Source organism: Sebastes fasciatus, chromosome 13, assembly GCF_043250625.1.
Source record: "Sebastes fasciatus isolate fSebFas1 chromosome 13, fSebFas1.pri, whole genome shotgun sequence".
Classification (NCBI taxonomy): domain Eukaryota; kingdom Metazoa; phylum Chordata; class Actinopteri; order Perciformes; family Sebastidae; genus Sebastes; species Sebastes fasciatus.
The window spans coordinates 15066911-15085459 of record NC_133807.1 but is presented as its reverse complement, the minus strand read 5'-3'; the positions used below and the strand labels follow the sequence as shown (position 1 = coordinate 15085459).

The 18549-nt window shown below is 38.9% G+C and overlaps 1 protein-coding gene across 1 annotated transcript; it reads right to left on the bottom strand.

The window, feature by feature from the left end:
• Window positions 1–8657: 8657 nt before the first annotated feature.
• kcnj12b (potassium inwardly rectifying channel subfamily J member 12b) lies at window positions 8658–18174 on the bottom strand. The gene is made up of 2 exons (XM_074655707.1): window positions 17638–18174; window positions 8658–13676 (listed from the first exon to the last, which is right to left on the bottom strand). The coding sequence occupies exon 2, from the start codon at window positions 13561–13563 to the stop codon at window positions 12295–12297; it is 1269 nt and encodes a 422-aa protein (XP_074511808.1). The 5' UTR covers window positions 13564–13676; window positions 17638–18174; the 3' UTR covers window positions 8658–12294.
• Window positions 18175–18549: the final 375 nt, after the last annotated feature.

The window sequence follows — 18549 nt, the reverse complement described above, 5'->3', positions numbered from 1 at the left end:
ATTGCCAGCCAGATTTTCCCAAAAAACTAACTATATAAACGAACAAAAAACATATGTAAAGAATCTTTATTCATAAATCTGTAGCTAAATACTTGGCTGACAAGCATTTGTAAAGCTAGTGAGCCAGCCAGCACCATACCAGGAATCTGAAGTCAAAGCAGCTAAATGAAGCTCAGCCATAATTAATTTCATTATTTACACCTGTGATTTTCTTACTGTGGCAAGTCAAAATGTCTGCTGTGAAAGACCTGAGATTTGCATGTTAAAAAATGCCTCATAAGGGCAGCAAAGAGCCTCTAGGTCTCTGCTGTACTAGTTCTGACATCAAAATGATTATTAATTATTATGAACAGAATTAGGAAGGCAGTTACAGTCTGTTTCTCAACTAAAGTTTATGATGAGCTTCTGTAAAAAATAGCTAAATCCAATAAAACTAGTAACCATAGTAACAGTGATCTTCATTCTACATTTTGTGGTTGATATATATTTATTATTACTCAACTCCATTAGTTTACCAGGTGTAAAGTTTCAAAATGTGATGAGATAACCCTGCTGATCTCTGCTATCCTGAGAGGTGATGGATTAATATTTTGATTTGTCTATGCCTGCAAGGTCAGGATTCCTTTACAAAAATGTTTAAGATTTGCTTAAACTTATGGGAAACCCAGTCTACTTCCACCCACTCCATGTTTTGGAGAAAAATTTGGCCTGTTTCTTTATTAGCCCCAAGCAGAAATCCAAAATTAGTGGGTCTCAGCACTCTTGCTTGTCTTCTTTTGGAAAGAAGGTCTCAGTGGAAGCAACAAATACCTTTTGATGGCTGCTAGTAAGAAAACTATTACAAAATGCTGGCTCCAGAGGAATCCTCCCTCCATGGCCCTTCTTACCAACATAATCAACTCTATCCGCTTAATGGAGAACATGACTTTTCACTCTTTGACTTCAAAAGGAGAAGGGGGATAAATACTGGGACAAATGGGATAGTTATAATCTAGACTCTCTCCTGTGCCTGAACTCTTATGTGCATTTTGAACTGTACCTGTGCCTCTCTTTTTATTTCCTTATTTTTTCAATGTTTGATTATACTGTGATGTCCCAGTCCTCACCTGTTCCATGTTCATAAAAAAAAAGATTTGCTTAAACAGCATACCAAGTAGAGCACGAATAACAAAATACTTGATAAACGTGAGCACCATGAAAGGCAACTTCTGTTAAAATTAAATATAGTTTTGTTTCGACACCCCTACACACTGTCCTTTGATCCATGTACAGCTCTTTTCAGTGAAATTAAATACAATTAAAAAGTAAATATTCAGTGAAAACGATTCAATCCTCCAACTTCACCAATGAGAATTGCGACCAAACACAACATCTCCATTAGATGGAGACAAACAGCATCTGTGGAGGAGAATGCATAAAGAAATGTGTAAAGAAAAGAATACAGAAATAAATAAGTTCTGGGAAATACACAGGGGGAAATGCAAAGGGAAATCATGCAGAAATGAATACATAATGAATAAATTACAACTTGTAAACCCACAAAGAAAAAGGTAGGACTCAAACGCATGACTCAAAACAAGGCAGGTGCAATAACACGGGGGCAGGTAATCACACACGAGAGCAGGAAGTGAAGTTTCTGAAACGGAAGAAGCAAGTAACACAAAATAAAACAGGAAATGATAACTGAATATAGTAAACAATAAAACACATAACCTAAGGAGCAGGACGAGACATGACAATACATTTGAAAATCAATTAAAATAAATAGATTTAAAAAATCAATTAAAGTAAATAAATAAATAAATAAAGGGGAAAATTAAATAGAAGAGTAGATAGATAGGGGAATTAATACTAAGGTAAATAAATAAATAAAGAAGCAAATTGGAAACAGAAATATAAATTTATGTCACATTTAATCAATTAATTATACCTACATTTATTTTTAATATTATTTTAGGTAAATTTAATGATATATTTATTCATTTATCAAGTCATTTATTTATTTATTTATTTTGGCAGGTTCTGTCTTCCATAAGCATCAGCCTGAGAGAGAAATAATGCTCAAGCACATTGTTGACATTGGAGATCCTAATAGTTTTTGAAGGTATAGCGTCCTTTTAGCAGATCATTTCAGTGTGATAATCCAGGCTGACCCTGTTGATGAATACTTGGTGTCATCTCTGCTCGTTCATGCCAAGCAGGACGTTCTCCGGTGTTGCTCTGTATCTGCTGTAGGAGTTTGAGTCAGTGCCTCCTGTAATCTAATCAGCCTGTTGCTGTAATCAAATACTGTACGTCTGCAGGAGTCCAGATTGATGTGCTCAGCTGGACGATGAATGTCTCCATAAGCAAAATAACTTGAAGAGATAGATGACCGGACAGTAAACACCAGGATATACCAGTGGTCAGAGAGACTGGCTTTAACTGTCTCTCAAGAAGAGTGCTGGTACAGTAAATGTGATTCAACCAGCGTTCACCGTGACTGATGTTTGCTGAATCAGGTCAAGACAAATGTTGTTGACAACCTCACAGTGTGCAGATACATCAGAGGCATGAGATACATTACTGCTTCCAACATAATTAGTTTGATTGCCTGAATAATAGAAGATGAGGTAACACTTGAATTTAACCCTGATTTATATACAATATATATATACAATTAATGGTTTATAACACACTACAATGTAGTTGTAAGCCATTATAAGGACCTTTTTAAGGGTTAATATATTTGTTAACAACTATATTTCCTCCTGTGAAGCATCTCTAAGAGATAATGATTGGCAATATGATACATGGTGGAAGAAGTGTAAAGATCCTTTATATAGTACAACATTGCAAATGTATTAAACTACGAGAAAAATCCTTCATTCAAAAGTGAATATCTATCATCAGCAAAATGTACTTAAAGTATCAAAAATAAGTACTTTTTATGCAGAAATATAGCCCCTCTAAACGATATATTATTACAAATTCCATTGTTAGATTATTAATAATGATGCATCATGGCTTAAGCAGCATTTTACTATACCAATATAATATACTGATACCGATTTTATATTCCGATCAGGATCATTAAATAAATCTGGGTGATCTTGAGATTAAGTGGAGTGGAAATATAAAATTGCAGAAAATGAAAATACTTTTGTAAATACCTCAATATTGTTAACTTAAGTACAGTACTTGAGTAAATGTACTTAGTTTTTTCTGATTAATAAAGTATAGCACAGCTGTGGTGATACAAAATATAATTTTTTCTTATATTTTTCTTATCTATTTGTCATATCTATTTATTCTATTAATCATATAACTTTCTGAAGTATCTATTTATTCATAAATACCTAATACAATACTCTCCGTTACAACTCAGCACACTCCTTAAGCTAATGAAGGCCATGGGATGCGTCTGATTTAACCTTGAAAAATCTAGTAAGTGTACATTTATAAATAGTTTTAAAGCCTTGGAGTGATTTGTGCACATGTATAAACAGTTAATAATTTTGTACACTGTAAGTATTTGTTAATGTGTGTAATAATACATCATATCATATGATTACTGCTATGTTATACTGTGTTATTAATCCTGTTATATATATCATAATTGTTGAGAAATACACTATTATTAACGTTTACAATGTCTGTCTATCTGCTTATGACTACATCATAGTGTGTTAACAATTAAAATATTTATATTATGTTATTTATATTCTATTATTTTTTATTATTATAGAATACTTCATGCTGAATATAACTGCTGTGTACAAACAGACAACATTTGTCTGTACATTTGTATATTGATTTTTCTTCTGTTTTTGAAAGTAAAGAAAATTCACACTGTCTCCTTTGCGTAGCTTCACTTGGGGCAGTTAATCGGTAGTTTAAATTACAGTCTAATCCACCCTGATTTCTAAAACCAATTTCCTCTGTCACATTTTCCCAGTAAGGGCGGGTTTTTCCGACCAGCGATTCCATTCACGAGTTCACGTCTCTAACCTTTAAGCTGTCCACACCCCTCTAAAGAATAACACGACTCTGCCTCGGCTATCTGATATTGCTGTGGGAAAGTGCAATATGATATTACAAAGATGCTATGAAGGGTTTCCTTGACTTGATCTGTCCTGATGAGATGTCACGTCCCCGCGCCAAGGACGACAAGATGTAAGGCTTATTTCCAGTCAATCTTCAACATGGATGCTCCCAACACACTGACTGACTCTGACCAAAACCTCTTTAGAGTCTTGCCTCGATGGATGGTTACATAAGAAACACATCAAGCCAAAGAGCACCCAAAACATTTGACATTTGTTTTTAGCTTATCCATGACAATAATTAACCACAACAGATCATTAAGACTGTATTAAGCAATAGCCAAGGTATGTTAAAACTGCAGCAGAAAGACATCTACAGCTTTTCATCAGCATCTTTTATGACAGAGAGAGCAATCAACCCGTTGAAAAAGACTTTGCTTTGGGAGCTTTTGGGGTTTTTGGTCCATTGTTCCTGACTGAAGATACATATTTATTGATGTTCATGTTTTCATCAATCAATCAATCAATTCTAAAACTCCAGTGAGTAAATAAGTCAAATCAGACACAACGCTTTTACTGCCCTAAAATATTTAAACTTCAGATATGCAAGTTTGTCATCCATTAGTAGCATAAAGTAGCTCCAAAGTGGCAAAGTTGAAATGTCAGAATTGATAGTTAATAGCAAATGCAGGAACAATATTATTCAGGTCTTAAATGTCTGGAGTCTTGGCTTAAATGTGCTAAATGCAAAATTGGGAGCATTTCTATTGCCTCCACGCGGCTCTCAACATGGCAACAGCTGAGCCGGCAGCTCGCAGCCAACGCTGCTAACAGCGCTAGCAGTGAAAACAGAGGCAACACCGCTGACAGAGCTAACAGTGTTAAACTGAAGGGGAATCGTAGGGTGGGTGCATGACGGCGCCGTTGCTCGGGATGGTGTTATCAACTGTAGCCGCCATATGAACGGCCATGGGCTAGCCAGTTGGGCACGTTCACATGCACAAGCATGCACTGAAAGCAGCCGGCCCGGCGTTGTCAACAAAGCACAGAGAAACTCGGATTACAACAAACACAGCGGGAAAGTGTCTTAATTCTCTGCGCAATTAGAGGACATTACTCAACGACAACATTACTCCTCTATATCTTTACATTGCAAATAGTTGTTTGCTATATTAAAGGAGCAATATGTAGCACTGATAGTTAGCATTTAAAACAGGTAACAGCAGTCCAAATTCAAAACATCGGAGCTGTGGCCCGTCCGCTCCTCTGGTGTGACTGATAGCGCAAATTTTCGCAATTTGAGGGTTACCTTCTAGACACGACATGACTAAGAGCAGCAGTAGGAATCACTTCACCGGCTGTGTGTCTCAAATACTCGCTGCCTTGTTAACCCAGCTGCACACGGACCACAGAGAGATGTGCAGAAGCTTTTCAGGTTGAGCAGAATCTAAAGCTAACGTCATCTCTGTTGATCCAGTTGGTTTGCTTGCTCACGTGGCTGCAGAAGGCTGTTTGTACGCCAGTTTGTTTCATACGAGGCAACAGGGTGTTGAAATGGGCAGTGGACGGGATCACACCGGCCAAAACAAAAACAGACGATACGGACCGGACTGGAAAGTTCAAAGGAGAACATACTGGCTGTAGCATTGTTGTCGGAGAAACCAGTATTTCAATTCAGAATATTTCCTTAATCTCTGATGACATGTCATGGTCATTTTATGATTTATTACATATTGGTCCTTTAATGCTCTGGATATCAGAGAACCTTTAAGGAGAGGAAGTGCAGCTGTTGCATCATGTTACTTTTTTTCCACCCTCCACCTCCCTCTGGCAGCTGAGGGAAACCAGCAAAGAATAGAACTGCTGCAATTAGGGCCAAATTTGCCTTTCAACAACCCACTCTGCATGCTGGAAGAGTGACCCTCCACGGCTCCTTCATCCTCCAACACTGCCGAGTGGGTGGGAAGCATCCCAGTTTATTCTCAGAGCTCCTTCCATCATGCAGGCACCTCTCAGAGGATACAGAAAGAAGAAATTAGACTTTCATTTGGCGCTCAAGATAACTTCCTGGAAGTTAAATGCCTGAAAGAACAGTTTATTCTGTTAAATGTCACTGTGATGGGACTTGATGCCAGTTTAATATGTCACACACCCACTCTTTAGCTCTTTAGCTGACAGGTCGTATTAAATGGTAATGGATGGATAAACGTACCACCAACACGTTGACACAATGATATTCTACTTATATTTGCACATTTTACAGGACTTCTAAGCTCTTCCCATCAGTAAAAACTGTGATTATGCCTTTGTAATTGTTCTGGCGAAGTATTCCAGTTATTGATTATGTGTTTTTAAATCAACTAAAACTGTCATCTGATATAGCTAGATGTGGCTGTGTGTGTTTGTGTGCATGAGATCTCTTTTCCAGTGTTCAAGGTCACAGGACAGTGAAATCAAGCGGGACTGCCAAGTCTTGTCTGCACATATGCAAAGACATGCCTGATTGGTTGTGTAAGAGTGAAAGAAGAAACCTCTGACCCCAACCGGATACCGTCCCCCCAAATCACACCCATAAATTACAGTCCATTCCAGATCCGTGTTTATCAAACAGCTCACACTTTCCCTCCCCGCTGCACTTATTTGTTATAACTCGACAACAACTGCGTTCGGCAGATGCTTAATGTAAAATAATACCCGCACTTTGTGTCCGTCTACAATGAAGGAAAAAGAAAACGGTTGGCTTTGTGAGATATATTTTATTGTGGTAATCAACAGGAGATTTTTTGGATATATTAGTTGTCTGTCAAATTATATATTGTTGTCTCACGCAACAAACTAAAACCCTGTGAGGAGAAAACAAAGTGCAACTCAGAGTCAAGATTGCTTCAAATGCATTTAGTGGAAGACAAGAAGAGGTCGTTCAATTCAGTAGATTTCAGTCCATCAAGCAAAGAGAGTATTTCTTGCTTTGATCAAGAAACGTTAGATAATAACACTGACTTTTTTAAAATAATGTATCATTAGGGTGGAGTCAGGTAAAATGGGCCATCAGGTTAATCGGGCCAGATAAGGTTGGATCATCATAGCCCTTTAAAATGTTACAGCCAATCACAATAACCGATCTTGCATCGTTGCTACGACACAAGTTGACATGTAACAATAGTTTTGATTGGTCTGAGGTTGCTAATATGGGCAGCGCATAGGGTGACCAGATCCCAACAAACCAAATGTGGGACAAAGTGTATGTTTGTGTGGGACAATGTGGGACAAGCAAGGCTGAGAGGTAGTCTACAATTTTGATATAATGTCTATCTAACTTAAATAATAAACATTTCTACTCTGCCCCTTATCTTGTAACATCTCTATGCTTTGCCCGAATGCATCCATAGATCACGTCTCTTTTTGAGCTGCATGTTTCTTGTGAAACTCACATGAACTGTGTCGCTTCATGTCGTATTTCTTTGTGGGAAATTACAAAATAACACTTCATTTCACAAAAAAAAAACTCGGAGAATCTTCTTCCGCCGGCTTATAAATACTTATAAGTAGTTTCACAGTCTCAGTTGTAGCTGCACTTCCTTTTCTTTGTGGAAGTTTACATCATATTCCACCTAATCTGCATAGATGTGATTTTGCGGTGACTCACATTTTTCTCCGTTGGGCATAGCGTAGCAAAGACGGTGAAAGGTCAACCTGCACTTGACCCACGTGTGCGCAATTTGACAGCAAGCACAGCATCTGTCCTGCAGTGGTTTGACTTTTGAAAACTAGAGCCAATGAAAATGTGGGACATCATCTCAATATGTGGGACTTGTGGGACAAGGGATATAAATGCTGTGCAGTCCCTCGTAAAGTGGGTCACCGGGTCCCCCTATCAGGGCATAGTGTTACATAAAGCATGTCAGAGAAATTGATACTCTAGCTCTCATAAATATAAAACAGTTATACTTTTTCATATTTTTTTAACAAATAGATATTTAGAGACCAATGCTTATTTATAAAAATATCATTAGATCTCATACATAGCTTATTTGATGGCCTTATAAATCATTTACCAAAAATGTGTTCCATTTTACCTGACTCCACCCTTCTTATTGTCTATTCAGCCAGAAACATCATAAAACCAAAAATAACAATATGTATTTACAATATCAGCCTGACAAATGTACAAATTAGAGTTCTTCCCTTTCACTATACATGCAGGAAGTCCTTGGCTCTCGCTGCTCTTGGTTCAAATGGCAGAGGAACCACCATTTGTTTTCTGGAGCAAGCCCATCCTGACATATTCAGCACAAGTTATAAATAGATATAAATATACAAATGTGTTGAAATTTGCTGAAATGGCAGTCAGGTGTAGTTAACCCACATGGAGGTTTTAGTTGGAGGGGAAACTAATTCATCTCACCAGGGATAAGTGAAGGAGTGGTACACAGTCTGACCTACTGTCTTCATTACTTGTTGTCCCATTAATAATAAAAGAAAGAAAGAGACTAATGCCCCTGGCATAGCAAACAATATAAACCGTTATATGACAGTGGATTCAATACTAGTACCAAATTGAAATATATGCTAAGCACTATGTTAAGCGTCTTTGAGATCACTGAAAAGCGCTACATAAATCAAATATATTATTATTATTATTATAAAATACATCTCTCCAAGGTTTCTTTTGGAGGTCGGTTATTTCACCAAAAAGCAAATGTATTTGTAGTTTGTGATCCGTCACAACATGAGCAGGTCAGAGTGTCTGTATCACACACATCATTATGATGTTTCTTAAATACCTGCTAGGCTGCTGTTTTTCACATTAATATTATACCAAAGAGTTTTCTCAGGGTTTGGTTTGATTTGTTTGAACAGATTTCCAGGTATACATTTTTTTTAATTTATTGAGACGTAACCTTCAAACTCATTTCATACTTCTTCAAATTCACTTTTCATCATCTGTCGCATGGTTTACTTTTTAAAGGTACAGTGTGCAGGATTTGGCAGCATAATGGTGTGGTTGCAGATTGCAACCAACTGAGTCCCCCTCCGCTCACTCCTCCCTTTCCAAGACTGCGGTAACACGAGCTGCCAAGTGCAAAACCATGGTAACGCTGTTCGCCTCACTCAAAGGCCATCCTTACCATAATAACACTACTTTAGGAGCAACGGAAGTCAGACGGCAGCTGGCGGTACCACGGTTTTGCACTCTACAGCTCACGCTACCACAGTTTCACAAGCATGTCGGAGAACAACGGTGGTTTGTCGGGTAAAAACATGAAATGCTCTCTCTAGAGCCAGTGTTTGGTTTGTCCATTCTGGGCTACTGTAGAAACATTGGTGGACTCTGTGGAGAGGATCTGCTCCCTATGTAGATATAAACGGCTTATTCTCAGCAAACAAAAACACAATGATTCCTAGTTTCAGGGATTATACACTAATGAAAACATATGAATATATTCCATTTCTGAAAATAGATCCCTCGAAATGTTACACACTGTTCCTTTAAATTGTTAGATCAATTGGACTATTACCTGATATATTTATTATGACATAATGTTGACACTACAATGCATCTAAATCTGAGATAGAGCTTGTTAAAACATCACAAAAATACATTTTTTCACAACAGAACATGTAAATGTGAGAAAACATGTCCCATGATGAACATCTGAAACATTCAAGTGTCATTAATATGTTGGACATTCAAGCACTTGAAGAGATTTTCTCAGTGCTGTATTTTGTGTTGTGTGTCAGGACTTCCCTTTGGTCAATATTTGTGTTTTTTGGATTCGGCCTTTTAACTTCATTCTTCGGGCACTTTACAGCAGCCCACTGCTCCTAAAGATGGGTCAAATGCAAATTTCTCGTATGAACCTGTATGTATGTGACAAATCTAATAATGTTAATATAGGCTAGAGCACAGATGTGATAAAGTATTACTCCACTCTGTCTCCCACGAGTCATGAATGTGACAGGGCTTCATTTCAGATTGCTTTAATTAGACTCTTGCCTGTCAAAAATTATATGTCAAGTATTTGATTTCCAATAGGGGTATACAGTTAGATTCTCCTACTCTGTTTTTATGTCCTGAGGTTACAGAAAAGGCTGGACTTTGAGGTCCTTGTTATTTGTCTTTGTTTATTTCTAATTTTGTATTTTTGTAGATGTAAATAGGTCATGATGACGGCTTTTTGACCTGCAGCAGCACACGTATAAAGAGAAAGGGTCTCATCTGTCAAATATATCAGTGCACAGCTGTATTTATATTTCCCTTTAGAATAAATATTGCATCTAAGAAGAATTGACAAATTAATTTCAATTGACCATTTGCTAAACGCTGCAATAAGCCCTTTAAAAGCAGCCATTTTACATGTCATGGCAGGGTAAAAACACGTGTAATTGTACAAACTAAATAATACTAAGCTAAACAGGGTTATGTTAGAATGAAATAACAGTCTGATCTTACATATCTGACTTCCACATCATAGTTAATACTAACTATCTCTATACTGAAATACAAGAACAATGCTGTTTCTTTATTTCCATGATTTCTGCATGGATCATCAACTGGTGAGGATGTTTTGTCTGTGACCTGTTAGCTTTAGCTTCTTAGTATGACATCATGATGTGGCTGCAAGTGCATATTTGAGACCCCTTTCTCATTTAAAAAAAAAAAAAAAAAGTCAGCTTCAAACATTAGAGTTGGCCTTTGCAACTAACCATGGATGTATAATAAGACCTGGATACGGTGCCGCTGCTCAGCCTTGCTTCCAATTCTTTTCCAGTGGAAAAATCCCCCCAAGGCCCAAAAAGCATTTCCCCATAGACCACCATCGTAAAAGAGACGTAAAGACATCTTAAACTGCAAACAAGGTCGATTATGACTCTTTCTATTCTTATTTTTTGATCCATGGAGGTTTTATACTTGTAAAACTTTCTTCGAGCCGAGAAAAGCGATTAAAAAATCTGTGACGTCATCAGAATGTAAAGTCTAGGGGCCGAGCGGGAGCTTGCGGGCCAACAGGAGAAATACTACAAGAAGTGAAAGTCAATTTATCGTTCCATTGTAACGTCAACGCCCAGCAGCAAAGCTATGCTTCCGCCATTTTCGACTAAAAGTGACTACTGGACACCAGTAAAACGTACACCTAAAAAATAAAACTAAATTATTTCTATTTCATTGTCATATTTGACCGAAATGGCCTATGTTGAACATTAAAATATTATAAATATAATAAGCGTTATCAGACCAAAATGACAAAAAAACAGAAAGAAAACATTTTTGGCGTATGCGCCAGGTGAGTAATTCTCATTGGAATGAATAGATACCATCTTGGGGTCCGGTATCCAGTTCTAATAATACATCCATGCAACCAACTCATAAAGGAAAGGTTAGCTTAATAAGCTAGTAATTGACCCTTGATTATTATTGTAAACCGCTTATGTTTCCAACAGGAAGTTTGACAGGCGTAGCAACAGTAACCAAGGGGAGCAAGGCTTAGCAAACGCTCATCAGTCAGTGACGTGTTCTTGCAAAGCCACAATGTTTCTGGTAAACAGTTGAGAAAGAAATAACATATTTAACATCTACTCAGGTTGAATGTTTCCCTATGGTTGAAATGTGAAGACAGAGATGAATAGTTTCCTGTCAGTATGCATAAATGACAATGTTGTCCCTTTTTGTGATGGAAATATTTAAAATTCTACCTCCCATACTCCCATACTCCCATACTTAAATGATATATGTATGTATATCAGTTGTATGTATGCCTACTAACCAAGTCATCCATTGACATTGTATAATGTAGAATATTTAGAGTCTTATGTTCACATAAGTTATATCATTAAGATTAAAATCCACTGTTGATCTACACCTGTTTTTACCAAATGAATCTGGAGAAATATTCCCAAGGTTTAGTTTTCTAAACATCATCTGCAAAGTGTCAGTTTCACTCCACACTCAGTTGCAAATCATATATTTGATAGTTCCACCAAAACTATGAAACATTTCTCAAAATATCCATAGAAAACTATGCTATTGTCATGCACTTTATTACTAGGATCATCTGCAAATTGACACATGACAGTTTTGTTTGCATTTGGAAAAGCTCCATAACCACCTCAGGGAGGCAGAAGAGTTAATCCAATGAGAAACGTGATGAGTTTCATCCTTGGCCTGCTGCCCTTTCTCCACCTTTACTGGTATCCTCATGTCAATGGAGTGACAGTCATAGGGCTCTTCCCACGGCGCTGCCATTGCTCTGCATCTAAAAACAAATGGTTAAATCTCAGATTCTTTACGGGAGGACTTTTGATCACGTCCAGGAGTGGCCTGTTCTGGTGAACCCTTCCTCTCTCCCTCTTTCTCCACACCTCCCTCCTCCTCCTCATCCCTGCTGATGAAGGCCAGTTCGTTCTCATAGCAGAAGGAGTTGGCGCCAGATGTTGGGAACTTTCTCTCCTCCATGTCCTTGGCGCTGCATCTGGGGGTGGATGGTACCTCGAATGTTTTGTGAAAGTAGGCGTAATCTATCCTGTACTGGCTCTTCTCCTCGAAGATGACGGGCTCAAAGCGGTGACCCCACAGGATCTCTGATGGCAGGTAAGAGCTGCGCGCCTGCGTCGTCATGGCCGTGGCCTCCACCAACCCTTCAAGTATAATCACTATCTCAAAGTCAGATGCTTCGAGATCTTGCTTGCTGATGCCAAACAGTGGACTTTCTTCATCAATCTCATGTATGACAGTGAGGGGTGCAACCAGAAACAGGCGGTCTGTGCCATTATCGTAGCCTACGTTCATGTCAAGCTGATCCAAGGGGATGTATTCGCCTTCCTCCGTGTAGCGGGGCTTGACGAGTTGGGCTCGCACATGAGCTTCCACTATGTGGCTCTTCCTTAGATTAGCAACCCTAAACATGAAGCACAGTTTCCCATCACGCAAAGCGATGACTGCGTTATGGCTGAACAATAGAGTCTCCGCACGCTTTTTGGGCCTTGCCATCTTGGCCATGATGGCGCCAATCATGAAAGCATCGATGATGCAGCCCATGATTGACTGAAAGACCACCATGAAGACAGCAACCGGGCATTCCTCCGTCACACAACGAGCGCCATACCCAATGGTTGTCTGGGTCTCAACGGAGAACAGGAAAGCTGCCACAAAGGTGTTGACCGCCGTGACACAAGGAACAAAGCCGTCGTCCCCTTCGGAATGTTCCATGTCGCCGTGCAGGAGGGCGATGACCCAGTACGCCAGGCCGAATGTTAGCCAGGACACCACAAACACCAGGCTGAATAGCAGGAACATGTATCGCCAGCGGACGTCCACGCACGTTGTGAAAATGTCCGATATGTACCGCTGTGACTTCTCGTCCATGTTTGAGAAATGGATGTTGCATTGGCCAGCCTTGCTGACGAATCGGCTGTGGTATTTGCGTCTCGTGTGAATCTTGCCATTGCCGAAACTGCCCACAGCAGGCATGGTACTTAGTCTCAGGCCTTCTTCTTCACAGGACACGAAGCTGTGGTGGTGGGCCCTTCCCACACTCATGCCTCAGTGGGGCAGCCCGGCTCATACAACACTGACCGGGCTCACAGTAGGTGCACAGCGCCGTCTAAAACAGACTCAACTGGAAATGAGAGGTGAGCCACAAAAGCAATTTCCTGTAAAAGAAGGACAGGTAAAATATTAGTATACAACATTATCTATTATCTGCCCACAATGTAATGTTGTAAAGTGAATAGATATCACCTGACAAGTGGAACATGAATGCATTCACCTTTGTTTAAACAGAAAATTAAGCATACAGTAATGTTTTGCAATACATTAACAACATGTTGCTGCTTCCCCTCAGCAGAAACATCGCACATCGAAGACATTGGACAAAGCCAATGAACATGATGTACATTTCCACTTAAATTCCCCCGTAAGTAGCTTCAATGTGAGATAAATGTGAGTTTTTCTGCACAGTTTAAGAATATCATCACTATCATTGTTCCAGCACTTCATTGACTATAATATGGCAAACCGTTTTAACATTTAAATCACACTCCTATCTGTAATTACATTTTAGATATCCATAAAAGCTTTTGTCCTAGTCAAAATGGTAATTAAAGGTAACATTATTACTTGTAGAAATTGTATTTTAAGATATCTACTGATTGTAATTGTTCTATAATTTAAAGATACAGCTTAAAAACTCCCATTTCAGAAAGAAAAAAGCGGTAGATGACGGGATGAGAGACAACGTAGTGTAACGTTATACAGACATAACGAGGCTGCTGAATGAGAGAGGCATCCGCCGATACGTTACATGGAAACACACCGTGTTAATAATAAGCCGACCACCTCACGGTACCGCCAGCTGTGATCTGTTTTTAAAGTCACGCCCCTTGGCGGAGGTATGCGCTCTCCGAGTGCCATTCTAGTTCTAATTGTAGATATATGAAATTGCGTTTCTTAGAAATAATGACAATTGTGGATATCCGTAATAACGTTTTTACTAGTCACAATGTATTTTGTATTTTGACTACTACTGCTCCTACTTGTTTAGGACATACTTCTGTTATGTACTTAAAAATATCTGGACTTCTCTAAGGAGTCGCCCACTGTCAGATAGTTTTAGGAGCTGGTTCCTAATAATAGCTGCTGGTTTACAAAGCTTTCCCAACCAAAACCTGTTGTATTTTCACATAATAGTTTTTCACTGTTGATTTAGTAACACCTCTTTTGATTGTTTTTCCTTTCAATATAGGCAAAATGTCATTGATGAGAGTAACATGTGTTATGAAGCTGTTTATATGCTTCATTTATGCTGCACAATTTAGGACAAACATGGAAATGATACTATTACACATTGATTTTCAAACAGATTTCATTTGTAATATATCCTCTCAGACATTTGATTTTCTGTCCTACCTCTCTCTCCCCGCTGCTCTATTGGAAATACTCTGGTGTATACAATACATGTTTTTCTGATCAACAAGGTACAGAAATAGCCGGCTAATCCAATGCCCTGCCATTTCATATGACGTATATTCTGTTTCCTCCAGCTGGCACAACTATTAGAGTCACTGGAGTACTGTGATGAGGCTGTGTGATTCCCCTGTGAGGCTGAACTGGAAAATAATATGGGCCGAAGACGACGGGGCAGAAAAGTGGGTATCATAGAAGAGACAGCCTCATACAAATGGTTTGACGGTAGGAATCGATATGGAATCACTTCAGGGCACATTAATGGAAAAAAATATTTAAAAAAAAGGGGAACTTTATCCTGTGCAACTGCAGCTTTCAGCACATCAAGCTTGTGCTGGATTTGCTGTCCTAGAAATAAAATTGGTCACATGAATTCCAGCAAATAGTGTGCCATTAAGTTTTCAAAGCCTGCATTGTTAGTTAAAGTATTATACAGAAAATTCAATCAAAATCCTTCTGAACATCCTGTTTGACACGGAAACACATTACACCCGACAACTGTGATCCCAGGGCATTATCAGCAACTGGTTCATAGGCCTTCTGCTCGAATATTTTGGACTCAACCTATTAATGTCTTAGTCTAGATTAGTCACCTAAGTGACAAACAAGCGTCTACAGCCATGCTAGCAGCTCTATGAGGCTGTACTTGGGTACAGTAGTGCTGTGAGCTAAATGCTAATGTCAACATGCTAACATGCTTGCAATGTTTAGCAGGTAGGCTATAATGTTTACCATGTTCACCGCCTTAGTTTAGCATGTTAGCATGCTAATATTTGGTAATTAGCACAGCTGACACTTATGGGAATAGGCTTTTTTCATGCCTATCACAGGCGTGCAATATGATATTAACGATGGCTGAATTCCATTTAGCTGCTGATTTCAGGTTCCTGGTATCGTGCATGTTGGCTCACTGTCACCTTCACTGGAACACTTGAATAGAGCAGAGCCATCGTTAATGTATTAGTAACACCTGTGCTTTTCCTACTATGAAAATTCCCTTACCAAAAAGAAGTTTATTCAAGTGTACTATTAGTATACTTCTTTTAAACTTAAAATAAGATAGCATATTTTCAGTTTATTTTGTATGTACTTATCAGTCATATACTTAACAAAAGTATACATAAGTATACTTGGCTTATACTGACAAGTATACAGAAAAGTCTAAGTATACTTGGCTTATACAGACAAGTATACAGAAAAGTCTAAGTGTACTTGGCTTATAGGCCTTCTTGTACTTAATATTTTGATCCGGATATATGTCAAGATGTCTGTTGTGAGAAAGGCCTGTATTATAAGTTTTGTAGGTCGCTTATTTGGTCATAAACTAAGAGTAAAGACGAAATGTTGACCTAATGATGGCGCTAGAACCTCAACCTCAGAACACAACTTGTTGAGTAGTTCAAGTTCAAGTTCAAGATTATTATCCCATGTACAGTATAAGTACAGTGAAATGCTTGTGCCCCGGCTCTCTCATCCTTTGTGTACATACAACACACCAAGAAACAACAAGGTGATAGCAGCTCGTAGCAAGACGCCATGGTACGACGCCATCTTGAATATTTCGTTCATTTCACACATTTCACTCAATACCACACATTTCAACCTAGTGTTGCTTGAGGAAAAGTCAGGGAACACCAAAGTCATTAGGATACATCCTCTGGGAACCACAAATGTCTACAAAACTTCACAAAAGTCCATCCAGTGTATATCATTTCAAATACCTGCATTTGGACCAAAGACATGCGGCAGTAAATTTAGTTCTAGATCTAGTTTTAGTCTTCAGCACTGAGTGATATTCGTGTCACTTACTTTATGGATGTTCAGCTGCAGCTGCTCTGATTCTTTATATGATCATTTTATAAATATAGGTTTAATTCACTGACACTGATGGACCTTCACTCATTTCAAGTCATAAAATAAGACACTGTCACACCATCACACTGCAGACTCTAGGGACCCAGATGAAAGCAATTCATCCGCGGGTCAACACTTAAGGTGACATGTTGGTCAGCAACTGGCTGAAACATGTTGATCATTTAGATCATGGTTGATTTAGATTTATATGGTCTTTTAGGATATATGACTGGTTGGGTACCTCAACACTTTAAGAGTGTGTAGTTAGAAAGCAACTGGGATTTCAAACTTCTAACTGGGGTCCCAAAGGACACTGCTGTGCAGGTGTTCCCACTATGGACACTATAGCTATAGATAGATAGACATTAATACCCTGTACATACAACAGAACAGGTATTTAACATAAATTAGATGATATTAACTTTCTGCAAGGATTCAAGTTGAGCTATGTTTCAAACCTTCAGGCTGAATTGGCAAGCAGTTTGGATATGTGTGTGTTTTACGCAGTAGTTTCTGCTTCTCAATGCTCTAGTTGCTAAGAGGCAAAGGATATTAATATCTAATATTCTGTGCGACTGCTCCTCAGCTCTCACAGGAGCCACACTCTGCCTGCTGGGCTGTGATCTCAACGCCGGAGCAGAGATGAGTCCATTATCTATGAGTCTGCTGACGTTTGTCACCATAGAGACTGAAAATGCATTTGAATTGAACAATGAGAGACAGTCCACAGGTCTCTCATTGGGAGGGTGTTGGCTACAGTACTATATTTAAAATCTAAAATCACAAGCAGCTTACCTTGTGTGCAAGTGTTTCCAATAAATGTTCCAGCTTTCCTTTTTTTCCCCAGATCTCCCAGTCTTTTAGCCAAACTGCTGCATGTTTCTCCTCAGGCAACTCTTCTCTTCTGTTACGGGTAGAACCACTCTATCCTCCCGAGGCAGAAAAGTAAATGGCCACAGAGCAACATCATGTCTGTGCCTCCTAGATTTAACGTGTCTCTTCCTCCACTCAATAAGCAGAGCATTACAATCACTCCTACTGTCAAGTCCTCCAAAGTTACTGCTCGATTGATATCCAGTTGATCAGAAACAGACAAGAAATTGGAAAATGACTTTAGTGAAGCACTGAAGTCCTAATTTTGACCCTCAAAATAGCACAACGACTTGATCACAGCTATCCCAGATTAAATGTCTGTGCTCACATGGCCTGTAGGGTCCGATCCAATCAAAAAATCAATCCCTCACAGCTTATTTTAGAGTCATGGGCAGTCGACAGTCTCACACTTTCTTGGTATATCTGCTATGTGATCTTGTTCTGCTGCAGATCCCACTCTGTATCCCACATCCAGTGAACTATTGCTCACTGCTCAGCTCTCGTCCTCCCCCTCCCTTTCACGGTGTCACTGTAGATATTTGGTATTTGGAGACTACATGCTCTTCCCCTACCAAGTGTTGCACCCTGCAGCGCTGGTCAGCAACGCTCAGAGTTGAATTGGTTTAGGTCTGATGTTGACTAGACACCAGAAATGACCAGAACATAAACATATATACAATTGTTAAACTGATTTCCCTGGATTTGATTGGGTTAATTCCTAGAAAGTATTTCTTATTTTGTGAGAGTATTGCTTTACAGACTGGACAACACCACAGCTGTGTAGAGTGATATTTCTCTAGCGCCTCTCTTTCTTTCACAAAAGCCAGAAAAAAG